The sequence below is a fragment of the Excalfactoria chinensis genome, chromosome 3 (assembly GCF_039878825.1).
Source record: "Excalfactoria chinensis isolate bCotChi1 chromosome 3, bCotChi1.hap2, whole genome shotgun sequence".
NCBI classification, from domain to species: domain Eukaryota; kingdom Metazoa; phylum Chordata; class Aves; order Galliformes; family Phasianidae; genus Excalfactoria; species Excalfactoria chinensis.
In genome coordinates this window covers 88,901,559-88,923,428 of record NC_092827.1, presented here as the reverse complement: position 1 = coordinate 88,923,428, position 21,870 = coordinate 88,901,559, and the positions used below count along the sequence as shown (strand labels likewise).

The following is a 21,870-nucleotide window of genomic DNA, read 5'->3' as shown; positions in this document are numbered from 1 at the left end:
TAGAAACTGGTTTTGATTTCTTTTCATGTGTTATATCATTGCCTCTCAATTTTCTTCCAGTGCTGCCATTGTTTTTACACTATGAGAAAAGACAGAGGAATCCTCCCCCTCCAGATATTTTGTATAGCTTTATAATTCATTTATGTACCTCTCCTTAGCCAGACATCCACTCTGCAAAGAAACAGCAGGAAATCTGAAAGTCAGACCCGAGGAGAAACTCATTTCAAAGAGACGGATTTAGGACACTTAAAATGCTACTAAAACACACCCTACAAAAGGACAGTTGGGAGGAAGGTTTCCAAAACCAACATAGAGAAACTGCTTATTAGGCACAGGAAACAAATTCTCCTTGCCGACAAAACAAAACAAAGAAACAACAAACCACTTCAAAACAGCAAAAGCTGAACCTCAAAAATGAGCAGGTCAGGGAGAACTGCTTTTGCCTTAAGGTATAACCAGTGTGTGCTTGTAAAAGGTAGGTCAATGTCATTAGCTGCAAATGACTAGGAGTTCTGGACTGTCACGTCCTTACCTTAAGAAAGAACAAGCAATTGTTAAGAAAGAACAAGCTGGTAGGACTTGTAGAGAGGGCTTTAAACTAGATATGAGAAAGAGAATCTACCTCATGTGGAAGAAGGGACAGGTAACTCAAAAAGAGTACAGAGAAGTTGTTAAGATGTGTAGAGAGAAAATCAGAAAGGCAAAAGCCCAGCTTGAACTCAACCTGGCCGCTGGGGTAAAAAGGAACAAGAAACTCTTTTACAAATACATCAATAGTAAGAGGATTAAGGAGAATCTCCATTCTTTACTGGATGAGGCTGGGAATGTGACCACTGAGCACAAGGAAAAGGCAGAGGTTCTGAATGCCTTCTTTATGTCTTCCAGGGAAGGTTATGGAGCAGACTGTCTTGAGGGAGATCACGTGGCAAGTGCAGGACAGCCAGGGGATCAGGTCTAGCCAGCACGGGTTCATGAAGGGCAGGTCCTACTTGACCAACCTGATCTCCTTCTATGATCTAGTGGCCCATCTGGTGGATGAGGGAAAGGCTGTTGATGCGGTCTACCTAGACTTCAGCAAAGCCTTTGACACTGTCTCCCACAGTATTCTCCTGCAGAAGCTGGCAGCCTGTGGCTTGGATGGGTACACTCTTGGCTGGGTAAGGAGCTGGCTGAAGGGCAGGGCCCAGAGAGTGGTGGTGAATGGAGCTAAATCCAACTGGCTGCCAGTCAATGAGTGGTGTTCCCTAGGGGACAGTGCTGGAGCCTGTCCTCTTCAATATTTTTATTGATGACCTAGATGTGCACCCTCAGTAAGTTCGTAGATGACACCAAATTGTCTGGGAGTGTAGATCTTCCTGGGGGTAGCGAGGCCCTACAGGGGGATCTGGATGGGCTGGAGAGCTGGGCTGAAGGCAATGGGATGAGGTTCAACAAGACCAAATGCTGCGTCCTGCACTTTGGCCACAACAACGCCAGGCAGTGCTATAGGCTTAGGGCGGAGTGGCTGGAAGACTGTGTAGAGGAAATGGACCTGGGGGTATTGATCAATGCTTGGCTGAACATGAGCCAGCAGTATGCCAAGGTGGCCAAGAAGGCCAATAGCATCCTGGCTTGCATCAGAAACAGCATTTCCAGCAGGAACAGGGCTATATTCGAGTAGTTTAAAGGCTCACAGACTCATAATAAGACTTAGAAATTACATTTAAACAGCAAAACTATCTGAATATTTGCTAAATAATCAGTTATATTAGCTGCATTTTGCATTTGCAATTCTTTATTTCTAAATATATTTCTATTTGCCACATTATGTCAGGTAAGGTCTAAAAGTTCTTGTTTCTAAAGAAACTAATGGATAGATTGCTAACGCTACAGCTAACAGCTCAGTCTGCACCTCCAGTAACTTTATTCTGTCAATAACTCTGAAACAGTAATTATTTGAAATAACAGTGGCCAAACTTTGCATTCCTATTAACAGCAACAGCCTGATTACCTTCTGTCTTATGATTTACATTGTTTTAGAAACTAAGTGAAACGGAAGCACTATACTGCAGATGGAGCAGAAATTCTGGTTTGAGCTATCCCACAAGACTACACTTCGGCTGCATAAATCTTGTCACAGTTTGTAGGAGCTATGCTTTCCTGGCAGTATGTCATGTCAATGATCAGTATTTGGAAATCTGCTTAATAAGACTGAACTACTACAGCAGTTGGACAGTGAGATCTTTTCAGATCTGTCAGGACACAACGGTGATAATAGAGACACTTCATGGGCGGGGGGAAGAAAAACCCAAAAAAACCAATATCTATTCAAGCTTTGGACAAAATAAGTACTTCTGGCTCTTAACATTTTGTTCCACTTCCATAATGTATGACCTACATACATTACCAAAAAAAACCCCAACATTTTTAAACGGTACTTTATTTCGCCCAGAGCTTTACTGAGAGTCAGACTACCCAGAAACTCATAGAACAAGGCCATAGAAATACATTTGCTTTTGAATGAGAAGTTGCCCACCAATTTACAGGTAAGAAAATAATTACTTTAATTGTATAAGCACTTAAAAATACTTACAGAACAGTGGTTTATTAAACTGCAGAACGGTATCACCTGCAGGAAGTAGCTCCATCGCTGAGATGTATCACTGAAACCATTAGAATTTTGTTGTCACATACTCACAGACTATTTGAGAGGAAAGAAAGGGGGAAATGCTTTATTTCAGAGCAGAATTTTCCCTTCTGCCCTCCTACAATTGCATTCCTGCACAGAATAAATCAGAACAATGCATTTGTGATTAAGGACTGATAAAAAATGATAAACTCACCAGAACAGGAATGGATTGAGATCACTGATGTAAAGCTCAGTGCTGCACGGGTGGTGCACTGATATTAATTGCTTCCTAAATAAAGATACTGTATTTTACTTCAACCTTTTTACCTCCTGTTCTGTTTATGGTAATACAAGCCTTATCTAACATCCAGTAACATCTTTGACCAACTGGAGTTATTTTGCTATTTTTTTTTCCCTTCTAGTTTTAATTTCCATTGTCATCTTGGTGGGAATTGCACAGTACTGAGGGGGACCCACACAAAGTAAGAGACAAAACTTCCATTAACTCCTTTGAAGCCAGATATTTAACAAGTTGAGCTAACATTCACTGACAGTCTGGCTCTGAAACATCCCCCTTATCCCTCTGATGTGCATGCTTATCTTCCATTAATACAGCCAGGTTGCATGGTGAACCTTCCTTTTTTTTTCGCACCTTTGTCTCTCCTTCTTTATCTTTTCCCCATGGCCTGTGCCCCCATTATAGACTTACATGTAGGGATAACCCTGTGACAAGACAGAACAGAGAAAGAAAAGCAGAGTGCTAATATCCGTACTAATGAATGAATAAGCACAAGCCCACAGCAGTGTCAGGTCATTGCAACCTTCATGCAGTTTCTCTAGGAAGGTGTAGGTTGAATAACTCCTTCAGTTTTCAGTGCCTTGGTGCAAAAGGAAGCGTACAGCCCCAGGAAAAGCATTTATGACACTTTAAACACAGTTAATTATTTGTAGGTGAAGCATCCTGCTATCAGCGTTGACTTGCTGCATTTGAAACTGAAATAGTCATAGCAGCAGTGACTTATTTCAGCATCACTGCAATTCATTTGCCTGACTATAAATAGGAGAAGAGAAGCACAGAGCAGTTCCTCCCCACTGGGGCTGCTTTTCCATCATATCCAGGGGGAGGTAACTGGGCCAGCAGGCTGCGCAGCCACCCTGTTGATATGCAACTCCTTCAGGTTTCATCCACTCACACTTCATTTTTTCCACCTCCTACCTTTTCCCTTTAGATACATTCAGCATTCATGAAAAGAAAGGGAGTATTATGCGTGTGGAAAGATTTCACAGGGTAGGTAGCACCATTCTCACTTTGCATACGGTACAAATGAAGAAAATGAATGTGTGCGCTCACTGCACATCTCTTCAAGGGAGCAAGGGAAATAATGTGATTTCTTATGACCTTTGTGACATTCATCTCTATCACCAGAGCATGTGAGAGAAGAAAAGCGCTGCTCCTAAGCAATAGTACTTACTTTTCTAGGAGAAGAGGCAGGAAGCAAGAAGGCTTGAGGAGGAAATATGCAACCTTCAAACACCAAGAAGGAGAACTGGTGACAAAAATGATGGCACAGATTATTTCTTCCTCAAGCATCACACAGGGAAGAGAAGATCTTGTAACTGAAAATCTCATCACTTTTTCTATTATTTGCTATTGACTTCCCTGGTTTGGTCAAAGTACGCTTTGCTCATGTTTAGCAGCAAAATAGCCAGGTACTAAGAGGGCATCGTTATCATTCCTCCTACCTCTTTCACACTTTTTCTCTCATTCATTACCTAGCAAGTCTAACAGTGAAAATGGTAAATCTGGTTATGAAATCATCCATTACACATGGGTATAACTGTTCAGCAGACAGCCCTCAGCCTTGACACAGAAGAATACAAGGTAAATTTACAGACCTTTTGGAGCAGTGATAAATTTTCTACTACAGAAGTTATTAAAGCAAAGAAACAAAATCCTGTCATTACGAGAAAATGATTCATCTGGACACAAGTATGAATATGGTACTGAAGTCCATCTGCCACAGCAGCCATCACACATAATGGTGCAGCCAAGTGCTGTTGGTCTGCTGGGGCAATCCAGCAAGATACTGTAAGATGTCTGGACAACAACACCAAGCAAGGAAAATATCAGTAACTCTATTTGTTATCTGTGAGATCCGCAGCATTAGCAGCTTTCTGATACTGTCAGACAGCTTAGACATGCTCTTGAGTTCTGGGCTGAAGATACACCCAAAACATCCTCCAATTAATGCCTTGGCCAGCTTCATAAGTTATTTATACTGAGCAGAAGGTTAACTAAATTCTAGGAAAAGAGAAATATCCTCAATTAAGGAGTTCTTACAATAGACTTAGACCACAATTTTTCTTCAAGATAATTGTTATTGAAAGTAATGGGGTTATTTTTTTGAATAAGGATTATTACTAAGAACTGAAAAAGCCAGCTTTTAGTATCCACTCATTGCAAGGATAAGTTAGGGTAAGACAGACTCAAGAATACGCTGAACATCTCTTATCATCCACTCTCAAGAAAGACTTAATTTGGCCAGAAGAACAGCAGAGAAGTTAAAGATGACACAGAAGATGGAAAACTTTACTACAGGAGGATGGAAGAAGAGAGCTGACTTCTAACAGCATGGAAGCCAAGGAAGACTTGTGCCTTTACCTGCAAGACCCGATCAGAATTTCACCCATTTGGCCTCACAAAAACACGCCAGGATTTTTCATGAAAGTGACTTCAAAGCACTTATCTGGAATGCTGGAAATCTGAATTTTGTGCTTTCCACCTCTGATGCACCCTGGAAGATGTGTGGAAAGATTCAGTCACCTTCTCAGAGCTGAGAGTTTTATGAAGTAGCAAGATGCCTGGGAAGTTATCACTGCGATACCCACTTTCTCCTGTGGAGCTAGCTTCCATGCTTCTGTAGAATTAGATGCTCTCAGTTAGTATGTACAGAAGAAATTCAGTAATGGACAATCTTCAGCTTTTTATGGATTATGCATTAATTATACCATGGCATAAAAGCTATCAGAGTTAACTCTGTAACCATTCAGTGTTCCTTAACTCAAGCACACCCCAAGCAAATACAGCCATACTGACTGCAAGATCAATGTGATTTGAAGAGCAGTTCAGTCACTTCTGTAACACATGCAGTCCAAACTTGTGAACCATCAGACACAAATTAGTTTCCCAAATAACCTAATATGGCAGCTCTGTTGTGTGCGTCTAGAAATGGGAATGCCAGGCTGTAAGAATTAAGACTGCACAATACAAGGCTATCGGTTATATCTGCACTGGCAAATTGTAGAATGCTAATGCTAAGCAGAACTTCATCATCTAAATATTGTTAGAATGACCTTGGTGTACCTTTTACAGAAGCCAGTTAGCACTCCCTCCAAGCCATGATCTTGGCACGGGCCGAGAGCAGTCAGTTAGCATGCACCAACTGTGCTTCGCAGGCTAAGAGGATTTAATTTTGTCAGCGTAGGCTGATCAAACCAGAAAAAGCCTTGGCACTGTACATTAACTCCAGCTCAGTTTTTATTTTGCCAGACATGAGATTGCTGCATGCAGCCACTGCTTCTCCAGCATGCTCTAAAATAGGGTTTATTAGCACAGGAGCAGTGCTGAATGTGAGGCTGGACCTTTCTTTCTGAAGTCTTGTGCCCAAAGTCCTTAGGAAGAATCTGTTGGCTCTCCATAGCCATGCCAAATTTGGCAGGGTCAACACTGGGCCAAAGCTAACGAGACCAGTTGTGAACAAGCTGTTTCCATACAGAACTTTCTGCCCTGCTCTCCTCAGCATCTGTGCCAAAAACATGTCTTATTAGCTCATTCACAGTGCAGGACCCGATCTCTATGTGTGTTGGTAATATTCTTAGAAGCTTCCTGCTGCCCAGGGCACCAGTGACTGCCTTGAAATACCTTAGTGATTCTGAGGGAGTCAGCCCTGGTTCACAAGTTTCTGTGCTGAAGCATATTTAGAAGCAGTTCTGAACAGATGATGCTTTTGACCTGGTAAATCAAACAGATTACCATAAAATATGAATAGATTGTGGGTGCTTACATAGATGTGTATTTGTATATACATACATAGGAAGATTTATAGCTCATATGTATAAAATTAAATATTAGTTATACAATAAAATAAAATCCTTTTAAGTTATAAAAAGAACTGAACAACTTAAATACCCACCTCATATGGAACAAAACACATTTCATGACTTTCAGCATAAATTTGACAGCAGAAATGAAACTGCACACTAGAATTTCAGACCACAGTCTGGTCTGGTGTTTCATTGTCCAGAATTCTAATGAATATAATATCTATATTACAATCCTCTTTAACTTATGTAGCTCTAACCAGTCTTTTTTGCAGTCAGGGGAACACTACTGTGGTATGTACTTGATATGGTTAGGCCAATTCCAATGCATTTACACTTATCATTATGTTATTGATGCATCACAAATGAAGTACAGAAACGTACTGGATTTTAGTCTACAGTAATACTGTGTCATTAAAAAAAAAAAAACAGAACACTGCAATTTCTAAATTATTTTGTTGTTACTGTTGAAGATGAGTGGGGAAAAAAAAGCCACAGAAAGCAATTCCCCAAAATCCAACATCCCTGTCTGATGTGCCACATGAACACCCCTGCAGAACAGTCACATGTCTTGTCTGAACCCCAGTTAGTGCTCATTTTCATAACACATTGTGTAAATGTTCCTGCTGTTTATGATGATCTTGTCCTCTGCTTCCTCAAAACAGAACAGTCATTAAAAAAGAAACTTTGCTCCTTGGAAGACAGTAGGGACTACAGTTTATGATGAATCCACTTAGCTGAGCAGCATTATCCTTGAAGAGGAAAATAGTTCTGTATCTCAGTTGACTTGGTTGCATGTTTTTGTTTCCCTTGGGTTTTGAAAGTCATTTACTGCAACATGCAGAGTCAGGAGATAAACACAGTTAACTCAGCCTTTCTTCATGGTGCTCTGCTTCTGCTTGGCGTCTCTGTCACATACTCTATTTATTTTTGGGGTTCAAAGTTTTCCTCTCTTTAATTTTCATTTACTTATTTATCTTTGAATCATGCATCACTTGGCTCACTCCTCCTTGCACCTCCACAGCTTTTGTTGTTTTCAGTCTTTAATGACGGTCTTTTAGTTAAGAACTCACCAAAGTGTAGATCATGCTGAATGAAAAGAGAGACACAATATGAAAGTATCCTTTTGAGACATAAAGAGTACTTTGATTTTTATAACCCTTTACTATCTGTTCCTCAAGGTCTGACTGTAATGTCCAATGCCTTCCTTTGCATTCTCTGTCTCTCTAATTATGGTGGATTCAAGACAGGTATCAAAAAGAACTTGAGAAATAGCAGATTCATTAATGATATCCTACAGTACCACAAGCTGTGTTTGAGCTTATTAAAATGTGCTCTGATGTCTGAACTTGAAGAGTGAAGAAACAAAACCATTTCGCTTTAACATGTTTGATCTTTACAACTTCAACCAGAAACTCCCAGCAAGGCAGGCATGGTTTACCATGAAACTACATGTTTTCTTTCCTTCAGAGAATAATCCATACAGTAGAAGAAGTAAAATGCAGACAACCAGCAAGCATGAATCCATACATATTAAGTACAACTCTAATAAATGAGGAAACTGCAGTATATTGCCACAGCCCCCATTTTAACTGCAATTCTATCTGTTGCAATACCCAGGAATGCACAGCAAAAATGGATATAGTACTGTTTTATTAAGGGCTGGGCAGCAGACGTTGGCTTATGGCCACATTTTAGAATGAGGGAAAGCAGGGCTCAGCACAGCAGTTTAGCTCCAGCAGAAATGCTTAGACAATTGCTTAATATTCTACATGTAATGAAGCATCCGCAGATTTAAGCACACACTGCCATAAGTAGGCATGCTTCCCTGAATCAAGATCAGAAGCAATTTTATAAGGCTAAGGAAACATGCACATTTGTTCCAGTCATTCCTATATGCAATTTCACATGTTAAATGGAAAGCAGCTACTAATCCCTCAGTAAAATTACCAGACTTACCAGTAAAGATAGTAGAAGAAAGAAAGGAGATAGAAAGCTAGCTTACACCAGGCCTCTTTTTGACAGTAACTCAAGGTATCAGCATTCATGACAGCAGGTGGATCATAAGCGAGTTCTGAACTATCTGCTGGGCAACGAAAATACCTGAAAGAGAAGAAGAACTCTAGAATGACTGTAACATATCTGTTAGATATGTGCTGACACATATTGTCCTGATCATCACCTCAGAAGAAAACAGACTTCCATTGTATAAGAGAAATTTACCTCTCCTTTTCAAGCCTCACTTATCTGGACATGGTTAAGTCAGAATGCTAGTATAGACATTGCAGAACCAAGCAATTCACTGATGTGAAATTTCTGTGCTCTATTAAATCTTTAGATTGCAACATTCCCCCTGCCTATATAGTTCTTTCTGGCTTACTCGCTAATAACTTGTATACTGTGAGTGACAATACGTAATGGTCTGTAATCACAGCATGGAAGGAGAATTACTGGGCTTTAACTGCATCCACACAACTAACTTCAGATATGATGAGAGGTGACAGTCAAACATACAAAACCATGACACAGTCTCAGCCAATTGATGGCTCGGTTTCGTCTGCTCTGAAAAGGAAAAATGCAATACAGCGTAACAAAAGAGTTGGCTGACTAGTGTTTTCTGCACATAGCACTGCTCAGAAATTTATTATCTAAATAATTTTTATCAGGAAATGTTTTTCTTATATGGGAGACATTTCTTATTATTTTCGCTATAGACTGGGTATTTGAAAAAACCACGATGGAAGATGTTTTTGGCAAAGGAACTTTAGTCTCAATTACTTTGCAGCTTCATTGCAATGATAACATGCAATTATCTTCCCGTGGTTTTACGCAGAAATTTTTACAATGAACCCAAGAGCAGCAAACATCATGTAGTAATTATAACAGCGCATACAGAGAACCACAGAAACATATCCTAAGTTTGACATCATTATTTCAAGTATCACCATTTCCACTTTGTATTTTTTTTCTACTTTTCAGACCAGGATCATAGTTTGAGTCGTTATCCTTTGAAAGGCAGCATAGTAAAACACAGTGATCTTTATTACACCCAACAGAAGAGCGCTCATAGCTTCATCTCATTACGCTTTCTGAGAACTATGCTGTCACTCTAACTTCTGGCTAATATAAATCGACCACATGATGCTGCATCATTACCAAGATTTTCAGAAAATAAGAATTTAGAAGCTACTGTTTTTTAATTAATAGCTGAGGTACGAGCAGTGACTTCTTTACAGAATTATTCTTCAAGCTACTTCACAAGAGAAGCTCCCTGCTTCCATATGTATCTTTGTAACACAGAAAGAACACGACAGACAAAAATTGTCTGTGCTTTTCCAAATATGGTGGGAATGCAAAACTAGTGAAAGACTGCAGACTGACAGACAGAAAAATGAATGCCTCTTGGCTATCTTCAGAGGTGCCAGATCCTCTACTAGAATTCAGTGGAAGCTGTATTGCCAGCAGCTTCAGTCCAGAAAACATTAAAGCTGCTCCACAGCAGCTCCCATATGGTCGACTATGGAAGCCCTTGGGTTAATACAAACATGTAGCAGAGATCCAAAGCTGAAGACAGCTGGAGAACAGATTACTTGTAGGGGGTGGGAAGTTACCATCCAAGGAGGTGTTCAAGAACCATGGAGATGTGGCACTGAGGGATGTGGTCAGTAGCACGGGGGGGGTGTGTTGGTGGTTGGACATAATAATCTTAGTCGTCTTTCCAACCTTAATGATTCTGTGATATCAACTCCTTGACAGCTCCTAGCCTGTTCAGCTCTTAGTGCTCCACCTTCAGCCTCCAGGCTACTTCACTTCAACTTCTCATTTGGGTGTGGAGATTGCATCTTGCACTTGGAATTTTCAACAAAGTGGTTATTTAAATGTGGCTACCTAAATTAGGTTATTTGAAGTCACATTTATGTATTACAGATTTTCTTTCCCCATCGTGAACATTCAACAAAAAATACATTTTCTCTCAAAACTTGCATCTTAGCTGTCTTTAGGCCTTTTTCCTGTTGCTATGCTTCATGCAATCTGCATGGCTGATGAGTTGGCACATATGCCTAACAAGCAGTCAGAGTATAAAAGATGGGCTTACCTCCAGAAGTGATAAAAAAGCAGAGGAACGTTTAAGCCCAGTGTGAGCCATTCCTGAGCACACAAAAACATTATGCAGAAAAGGCTATGGATGGAATACTCCGGCAACACCAGCTGAAAGGAACAGAAATAACAGATCAGTAAAACATCCCTATGACTTCAGTCACTGATTTTGCAGAAGACAAACCATCTCTGGAAATCTGCAGTGCACCCATCTCTGGACATACCTCAAGAGAGGGACAGCAAAGCAGAGAGCAATGAGCACAAGTCGTGGAGCCATCCTGGTTCTGATCCTGGCTGTACACTGTGGGCTTTATTGTAAGTTACATGCATCCTAAAGGCATCAAATCCATTACTAAGTTAGCTTTTTGAGCTAAAACCCACTAAGATGGGAAACTGACACCCCTGGAAAATCCATGGCTTCTCACGCTGCTTGTTGCAGACCAGCACGATCCTTTCTATTAAAAGAGAGAGTGAGTGGGCAGCTGGCAAAAACAGAAATTTATGTGATGTTGATTCAGAGTGATTACTTCTAAAGGCTCTTTTTCATCCCCCTTTCTTAGCTGGTCTTCTTGTTTTCTTATGCCTGTTCTCAGAAATCCGATTCTTATCTTTATTCAAGCAATAAAAGAATTTTATTCCAGTACCTTATATTTCTCAAAACCAGACGATCCCACACACAGGTCATCTGTATCCCTTGCTGTGTTTCCGAGTCACATCAACCAAAGTTAAACAAATAAACAAAAACCAAACCCCACATTTGAGGGACTTCTTTTGGTGTCAGTTCATCTTCATTAGGCAAGTAGTTTGAGTCTCATTTCTGAAAACAGGGAGAAACCCACTACAGCTACTCCCAACTCCCACCTACTCCCATACAGCTTTGATGCAACAAATGCCGTAGTTTCAGGACTTCTTTCACTTCACGAGGAATGCATTTTCTCACTTTTATATCCTTAAGTCTGTGCACTCAATCTAAGCATCCTCAAAAGCTTATCTAACGTGGATGACAACTCATGGCACAATTGCACAGCACAGATTCCAGATGGCAGTTATTTATCACTGCTGGATTTTTATTTTTTATTTCTTTTTTTTTTTTTTTTTTTTTTTTTTTTTTCATTTTTAGAATGTGATTTAGAACATGACTAAAACCTTTACCAAGAGAATGATTCATCCTTGTCACAAATTACAGACAAGAAAGGTCTTAATGATGAATGGCTACGGACAAAGCATCAGGGCACTTTCAAGTACTTTACATTCATTATCACATATTTGATTTCTGCTTCTAACACAGTTCACAAAACTAGCAAGAACACAACGCTGTTGCTTGATCAGTGGGCTGGCTGGTAATAACTGAGAAGGAAACCCAAGGTGGAAATTTATAAAGGAGATTTAAAAAGAAAAAAATCAGCTGTGAAGCTAGAAAGGAAACGTGGGAAGCAATGAAGAACAGATTCACTCTCCAGTCACAGTTTCTAGGGTATACCAGATCTACCTCTGCTTTTAATAGAATAACATTTGGGTCATCTTGTCTCTTCACCCTTTACTTGAAGTAATATTTTTGCATTAGTGTAACTAAATACAGGATCAGTTCTGATCACAGATTCCAAAGAGAATTCATGGACAGAAGCAAACAAACACTGCTCTGTAAACCAGTTGCAGTTGACATTCAAATGATTTAGCCAAGGGACTAAATCTAAAAGTAAGTGAGGGAAGTAGAAGTGTAAAGGGAGTGACAGCAAGGCTTGTGAGGAAAAACAAACTGAGTAACTGAACAACTAGAAAAACAAAATGTAACTCTGTCTCTCTTCCTGGCTGGAATAGTCACCTTGCAGTCCTCTGTAACCAATGGAGACTCTAGTGAACTTCAGCAAGTATGGGATTTGGCTCCTGGAGGGAAGAAAGCCAGTTCAGGAACCAGCAACTGTCAATCCTTGTCATTGCTGCCATGCCAGTCCATTGCAATGGTAACTTCTGAGATATGGAGAGTTGTGCAACAGGAATCAAGCTAGCATCTTTAATTCATTTCTGGGACAGCATATAAAGCTGTCAGCTGGCAATCATTTTAGGATATAAACAGTATGCTTCTATTTTGAACCAGGAACACTCTGGTTCAGATAATGAACTCTGCTTTCCGACACAGCTTGAGATGAAGTCTGGGGACAGTTACAGAACACAGAAGAGAAGCTGACAAAGAAGCATGGCTCTTCAGAGCTGTAACTTGGTCACTTGGAGTTCCAAACTACTGAATGGCATTGCAAATATGCCATTAGAAATTCTGCTGGTTGACATTTACCCACGGAAAACCACAAAAAAGCCTGAAAAGGAAGTCAAAGTTTCTAGATCAAAGCGATGCTAATAAGAAACATCTTTTGCTATAGTGTAAGCATAGGAAAGTAACTACTACACATTCTTATGTATGCTCTGATATGTACATTTAACTCAATTTATGTATCAGCAAATATTCAAAATCTTTTTTTTTTTTTACAAACCATTTGCATTTCAAATGTAAAATCTTTGCTAGATATCAAATCTTTACCATCCCACCATGAATATTCAGTATGCTCTCATACAAAGTAGTACACACATGCATACATACAGGTAGACAGTTCCATCCTTATAGTTCCAAAGCAAATAAGGCAGTCTTTGCTGTGTGTAGACAGCAAGGTTTGGCTGAACTGAAGCATGGGAAAACAAGCACTGAAGCTAAGAACCTGCCAGCAGTTTCTCTGTGCTCACTGGACTACAAAGTCATGTGAAGATATATCAACCGCATCTCTCATGAAGTTTAGTCCTACACTCAAACACTTTTAATCAGTTTCCTCTTCCCTGATTGTGTTCTGTTGTTCTTTCACAAACGAAAATCCCATCTTTTCCTGTCAGTACTCTTCCTCCTTATTGTGCTTATGACACACAACTGCCTTTTTCTCAAATGTAATTTTGCTCTTCCAGAACATAATACTGTTTCCAAATGGAATGACTCGCACAGCTGGGCTCGCCAGTGAACACGCACATGAAATACCTCCCTGAAACCCAAATTGGGAAGATAGAACAGGATGAACAGTAACCTCCCTGCATCAGTGCTATTAAATTCTCTTACTTAGAAAAAAGAATGTAACAAGTGAACCAAATTGTTTTCCCAGTCACTGTTAAGTCACTAAAATGCCAATAACTCATGCCTCTGTCAAGTACTTAGTTGATATTCGATTTTCCTGAGTACTACTTCTTACAGAATCACTGTTTTTCTCCCCCAAGAAGTCTCCTTGCACATAGCCCAGATCCCTTTCTTTAACCACAGACATGCCACTCTACCCATAGATAGGCAACCACCAAACACAGCAGTGCTGCATTAGCACAGCAGTCAATGCTACTGCACCTGCTTCTGACAAAGGATGGCTGCAGCTTGTTATTAAGGTGCTCACTTTGCTGCTTTTTCCATAATAGCCCTTACTAAACAGGACACACAGGAAATGAGGGGAGGGAGACATACCCACAGTGTTCAGGACACAAGAGTTATTCTAACTACACTTTGAAGTCCATCCTAGTAGAGCCTGCCAGAGCTAACCCAGCTTACTGAGGAGTATCAGCTGCTGAATTGAAAACATTATGAGATCCTTCAGAGCTGATTATTTAGTATCTCTGAAATCCTGCCAATTGAAGAATGAAAAAATCAGAAGCATAGCATAAGGAAAGGACGAGAACACAAAAAAATTGCATTAGCGTTTCAGTTTATCCAAAGTCATGTAATTCCAACTGCTAGAAGCATTCAGCAGATTGCAATGTCGTATATAACTAGCTGAAAAGAAAATGGCTGGAAAATCAATTCCTGTTCATACAAAGAACAACTGCAAATAAAGCTAACAAATTCACATTTACATCTTTACATTTTGTCACGGGACAGCAATGTTGCATGCACACAGTGCTCAATGTTACAGACCAAATGCAGAGCACAAATAAAAGAAAGGATTTAACATTTGCTTTCAGCTCTCCACTTTTCTGGCCCACAGTGACATTAAGCAGTGCAAAACATCCACTTTTGGAAAAGAAATGTCCTTACTTCTAATGCTCTACTAGAAATTGTTTAAACAGTATCAAGTGAGTATGAACAGAAGTCACTCCATGGCACAAACAGCAGACAGTGAAATGAGTAACACAAAGAACCTGATTATCATTCTCACACAGCACCTCCATCTGCAACACAATACAGAAAATCAGGCATTCTAATACTGGATCTATGCTCTCTTTCCATTTCGGGTACTGAATACACCTCTATTTAGGCCCATCATTTTAATACTCATTGTCACGTTTCTATCTTCTGCAACACAGAGGTAATTATTTTTTAAGTCTAAGGTTTTAATAGAGCCAGTTTATGACTGGTGTATTTGTAATATGATGAAGTTTAAATAATAAGTTCAACAACAGGGACAGAGAAAGATCAGGTCTTTATGGGTCATATATCAAGAACATCAATAAGATTCCTGTTCTGCAGGGCCTGCAAGAGGTCACAGAATAATAATATTAATAAAAACCTTCTCCACTGAGCACAGCCTGCAGGGCATCAGCACCATTCAAAAAGCACCTCATCCTTGGGTGGTACCTCGTTAAGGCAGCAGAGTGCTGTGATCTTAGAACTGATGATATCTTTACAACCTTATTTATTTATTTTCTAAATGTTAATTCAGAACCAGAAACAGGAGCTGAGTTTGCATCCCTGGAGCATGAACATCTAATTTTCCCTGACACTGATATGGAATAGGGTAACAAATGCCCTCTTGCCCTACCTCTCTCTTGTGATTCAGATATAACCAGAAGAGGAGCAGAACTGCTATAGGTGATCCCTGTCCTGCTATTCTAACAGGTTTTTGGAAACATCAGCATTTGAATGCAAGGACATTTAAATCCCACCAGAAACCATTCCCATTCATACAACAGATACGATGAGAAATAATTTCACTCTATTTTTAGAGACTGTGTTGTTTTTTGTAATAGCACCGAGGCTGTGCAGGATCCAATCCTGACTTAAATCCACAATGAAAATTCTGCTAAACATAACAGTGACATTTGATTTAACCCCAGTTCCTTTAGTTTAATTAAAATGCAAATATATATTTTATTGCATACCAAATTAAAGCAAATACAGTCCATTAGCAAGTCAAATTTTGCCAATATCTTCAACACAGCTCTGAGGAGCAGATGCATAAATTAAATTACCCCAAGCAACTGAGAATTCTCATCTCAGGAGCGCATTGCAGACAACAGTTACTCATATATACACATATATATTTATATTTTGCTGCATCTCCAGACTTATTCACTGCTTTATGCAATGTTCTGAGAATAAGGCCATGTCCTCCAGAACAGTACTGGAAGGAAGCTGAATTGTAATGCAAAAGGTTGTCTTACAGGGTGATACTTCGCCATTTTGATTATTGAATAAACATTTAAAAGATGACATTAACAGCAAAATACAGTCAGTTAAACTGATATAGTTTTATATGTAAATATTTTCATGAGTAATATTATTATAAATAATAAACATGCATATCTCCCTCCTCTCCATTTCTATCAGGCACTGTGCTGGCAAATCTTATTTCCACCCCAGTTAAAAATGGGGTAAAGACCAAACTGTGACTGAGTCACAAGCTTGAACATTTTAGGCTTGCAATCATTTCACAGCTTTCCTTATCTTTCACTGCTGCTTCAAACACCTGCGCAGACACAGCAAGATGCAGCTTTCCATGAAGCAAACAGATGTCCTTAGGTAACGATGCCTAAAAATAACAATTATTATGTTCTAACTTTTGAAAATGCTGAACTCAGGAACTTGTGAATTTGACTAAAAATAGATCTGGCACGATGCACGTAATAAAAGAATGCCACAATGCATATAACAAACAAATGTCAGCAGTGGATGCACTGCCTACCAGAAATACTATACTTCCTCTAATTCTTAAGTCCTATACATTCCCTTTTCCTAAGTATCATTCTCTGTTCTCGTCCTTTAAGATGCAACGATCAGCACATTATCCAAGGCTGCAGCAGATAAGTTTAGTTTATTCATCAGCCTACATAAGAAAATACAAACAGAAAACAGAAATTCCAGCAGTAGCGCTGTATGGTGACTGGTATTCATAGAATAGAAGAGAAAAAAACAACCCAGAGGACAATTGTTTGATCTATTATCAAGTGGACAGAATCTATTATCTCAGACAGGAACAAGCAACATCCTTTAGTACTTTAAGTTTTCATAACTACCTACCTCTGGTGGTTCCTTTGGAGCAACAGTTGCAAACCGTTTCCAAAATTAATAGACAAAAAGTGCAACATAAATCTGTTGAGTTAATGAAAGTTTTCATTCAAATCAATGAATTTTTTCAACTAAAGTCAAGTTTGGAAGTAATATTTATTGAAGGAAACTTGCCCTGCAATATTTGCTGCACAGACACAGAGTCTGATTTATTATAACTCTGAGCAAAGACATTTGAAAGGAGGAAGATAATCCAGACCCACTATTACAAAATTGCCTGGGAAATTTTCTAAATATAGTTCTAGTACATACTTGTGTGATGTTTTCTAAATTTGGTGGGTTTCCTTATTCCTCAAGATGTTAAGATTCATCTAAACACATCCCCTTTGATTCATACAGAAATTAGAAATTTGCTTCAGATATTCAGCGATTATAAGAAGGTTGAGAACAGATAATAAGAAATTGACTGAACTGAACACAAAAGGCAGGATGCCTTACTCTTATTTACATTCAACTCTGATTTCTGCAGTCATTTATTTGACATGTACTGCAGTCTTCATTTGGGCCTGCTTTTAAATTCATTTTCAGACTCAGGAAATGCTTTTTATTATAAGAGAGTATTGATGCTATTCTGGGGCTCAGAAATGTAAGAGAAACCCTCCTTTTTAAAAAAATTATTATGTGGTATATACAAGTAAACCTCAAACCAAACAGTCTAGTAAAACAGAGAAAAGAAAGGCCAAAAGATAAGGAATACCTTTAAGTAACTACAAGTCTGAGCACAGAGTTTGGATAAGCACATCAATCCCTTACTTGCATATGAAGATAATCAGATAACACAACTAATGGAAAGGGAATTATATACAAGGAAATGACAAAAGGGATTGTGGTCAGTACTTCTACTGCAAAAGCATTTCCTTTTGAGTAATTATGAAACTGAGATATTCACAATAAAAGTGTGAGGAGATGTCCTGTTTCTAGCCAAGCAATATTTATGACATTATCTTTATGTAAAGTAAAAACACTGCCAGCCGTCTGGTCCCAATTCTACCATCATTTTTTGCAAAATAGCTACTGTAGTCTCAATAACAGATCCTGCATTTAAACTTCTAAAGAAAGCAGGATTACTGAACTCTTCCACATTCACATATCAGGTCAGTTAATAGAAGGTTTAGACCTTAACAAAACAGATGAAATGGAGATCGATCAAAAGGCATCCCTGCATCTTGGAAACATGTACCACTCACCTCCCTTTGTGACACTCCTCTCTCAGTAGTGTCCAAACCCAAAGGGAAGAAAAGGATGATTTTCTGATGAGTAACATATTATTAGCACAAGTGAAGTGCTACAAAGGCACCTGTTGAATTGTCTAATTAAAATCTGTATTTCTCCCTCTTGTTTTATTCAGTTTGACCTTTATGGTCTCTTTTGAATTTCACCATATATAAGCTCCCACAGAAATTCATACACATTTGGCTATAACTGCCAACAATACAATAGCTTTTATCCAAATAGTGCTCAAATTATGAGAGCTTCAAATCCAAAACTAAGTCCGGGGCGTATTCTACACAGCTTTATGTTTGAGTATCAACAATATTCTCATCTCAGAGCAATAAACAGAGTTTGTTCCATGCTGTCAGTGTGAAAGAGAGACTCTGAAAGCACCCACAAGGGCTTATCACATCTGGTTTTGTTGCTGCTCGACCTCAGAGACAAATGGTAAACACAAACAACAAACATGAGGTTAAACCCTCCCTAATTCCAGAGATGTTCATAAAGTTTTCTGATACAAACCAACCCTGTTTTGAACTGCTGTGTTTTTTTCAAGGGAGATTATAAAAATAATTTTAAAGAATATGTAATATTTACTTAGCTCTTCCAATAGACAGCAGTGCCTGCAATCTCCTGTATTGCACTCAGTCATAGAGAGACAAAGTTTTGAGGAAATACCGCAGGCGTGCAGGTAAATTTTCTACACACACAATTCTATATTCATTCTTCAGAAGCTATCTGCACCATCTCTTGATTAAGGTTTATGCTCCCAGGCACTTGGTAGGAAGAATCTCCTGAAAGATTTCCTGCTGCCCAGATGATCAATCAAACTCAGCGGTTCCATCGTATTGAGGCAGTATGAAAAGAGACAGCATTAGATACATCAGGAAATAACAAAATGCATTGAGAAGCCAGTAACAATGATGAACTCCTCAGTCTCTAATGAGTGGACAAAGTTCATACACTCCATCACTGCAACCTTCACTGTTAATGGAGAAAGTGTCACACGGTGCCATTTTCCTTTCCCTTTGTGATCTTTGTTACAGCAGCAATTTATCAGAACTCTGGACAGAGAAGCCTCTTTGTCCTGCGAGCAGCATGCCGCTGCTATTTCCACATTCCAAAAATACCTCGTGACTAGATAATTCTGTTTGCTTCTCAGATAGCACAAGCACACAGACTTGAAAGACGACATGCTTGCTGCTGGTTAGGAGGTGCTGAATGCACATAATGCTACAACCCTGGTATGAATCAGCCCTGCAAAGACGGTGCAAGTATCTTTGGATTAAGTGACTTCACTCTAGTATGGCTGTGATGAAATGCTTTTCATGATTTATTTTTTCTGTCAGATCTAGCTAACTGAGAAATTATAACATCTTGGCTGAAGTTCTAAGTAGTATACAGTACAACAAAAGGCAAGCTTGCTGCTGTTTGCAACACGCTTAATTTGCAACACATTGCCCTATTGCTGTATTCTCAGCCAATGCAGTTCTTCAAATCTGTAGAAAGTATGATTCTTCTTATACACAGATGGCTACACATCACTTAAAAAAAAGTCCACCGAAGCTGCTAAATTGACTTATATAGCCTTACATTAAGCCCTTTAATGAACCATGCAATAGGCTTAGAGACATACCCTGCTAATAACTATCAGCCTGGCAACTAGCTAAAAGAATGTCAGATATTTATAAATCCCTAAATCCACGATGAAGCAATGAACTGATACATCCAGAAATGTATGCTATAAATATGACACATTATCTCCAGCTTGTCAATGGCCATGAGGCAGAACAATGATAGAAGTGATCGGTATTATAACAAACAAATCATAGAATCATTAAGATTGAAAAAACACTAAGATCATCAAGTCCAACCACCAACCCATCCCCACCATGCCCACTGACCATGGCCCTCATTGCCACATCTCCACAGTTCTTGAACACCTCCAGGGACTGTGACTCTACCACCTCCCTGGGCAGCCTGTGCTACCGCATCACTGCTCTTTCTGAGAAGAAATTTTCCTAATATCCAACCTGAACCTCCTCTGGTGCAACTTGAGGTCATTTCCTCTGGTCCTGTCGCTGTTACCTAGGAGAAGAGCCTGGCCTCCACCTTGCCACAACTTTCCTTTGGGTAGTTGCAGAGAGTGATAAGGTTTCTCCTGAGCTTCCTCTTCTCCAGACTGAACAATCCCAGCTCCCTCAGCCAATCCCCATCAGACTTGTGCTCCAGACACTTCACCAGCTTGGACACACTCCAAAGAAGATTTCTGCAGTTAGATTTCTTGCTGAATTTGCAGTCCAATCACCCCTTGCCAAAATAAGTAATCAAACAAACAATCAAATAAAACCAAACCAAATAAAATGAAGATAAAGGACTGAGCTCTATACAATATTTTCTTACACTTGCAGTTTCATGGATTTCACGCTTAATTTAACTTAGCTAAAATTCTTCCACTGTAACAGGTAAATGAATAAAAGTCTTATACCTAATTTCCCTCACAGGTACTGCCAGTTTCATTGTTCAGAAATCACTCCAGATTAATGGGGTTTAAAAACAAATATTGGCTAATAATTTGAGGAAGGTCATTTACATTGTTCAGCAGTGTCTGGCATGAGCAAACTCAAGTCTGAAATACATCCACTGAGAATAAAGCAAGCTTAATCAACTCTACTCATTAGTAAGGATTTATCAGCTTAAATCAAATATTAAGATGCTGTTGCTTATAAGTATAACCCTAATCACAAGTTAATTTAAATTTCCCTAAAGGTAAAGCAATGATATTACAACGGTTGATTAATGAAAGAAACCATGTTTTAATGTAGGAAATAATTGTCCTCAGTGCTAAAATAAGTAATTACAAGAGAAATCAACCATGCAGTTAGATCATTTGAAATACACCTGCAATTATAATTATACAATAATGCTGCCTTCATTAATCAAATATGTTTTAATAACCTCACAAAACATTGGAATGATTTTAAACTGGAGGAGGGGAGATTTAGATTAGATGTCAGGGGGAAGCTTTTCATGGAGAGGGTGGTGAGATGATGGTACAGGCTGCCCAGAGAGGTTGTGGATGCCCCCATCCCTGGAGGTATTCAAGGCCAGGTTGGATGGGACCCTGGACAACCTGAGGTAGTATGAGACTGAGCAGTGACAGCCATGCCTGCAGCAGGGGGGATGGAACTAAATGACCTATGAGGTCCCTTCCAATCCAAATCACTCTATGATTCGATGATTTAATCACAAAATCATGGTGTAGTTATATGGCACGCCCCCATTATCTCATTAGCAGCACTAATGAATCCTGCACTGATGGTTATACTCAATGATTTTGAATGTATTTTCCAAACTAAAGAATTCTATGGTTTTGTACTGCTAGTGGTACTACTTCCACTAAACCAAGACAGCTCATTCAGAACTGTTGGTGCATCTCTGCAGAGCATTGTCATGCATCATGTAATCATATCCTTAGAGAAACAAGGGCAATGTAGTTTAAAAAAAAAAGAAATAAAAAAGACAGCAAAGATACAGAATTTGCAGCATC

General features: G+C 39.2%; 1 protein-coding gene across 1 annotated transcript in view; it reads right to left on the bottom strand.

Annotated features, from left to right (window-relative positions):
* Positions 1–2,686: 2,686 nt before the first annotated feature.
* CNIH3 (cornichon family AMPA receptor auxiliary protein 3) overlaps positions 2,687–21,870 on the bottom strand; it is a 43,701-nt gene continuing 24,517 nt past the window's right edge. The window contains exons 4-6 of the mRNA XM_072333497.1: positions 10,806–10,918; positions 8,669–8,812; positions 2,687–7,798 (exon numbers count right to left, since the gene is read on the bottom strand). Of these exons, the coding sequence (XP_072189598.1) occupies positions 7,771–7,798; positions 8,669–8,812; positions 10,806–10,918 (285 nt within the window). The 3' untranslated portion in view covers positions 2,687–7,770. The remainder of the gene's footprint in view (positions 7,799–8,668; positions 8,813–10,805; positions 10,919–21,870) is intronic.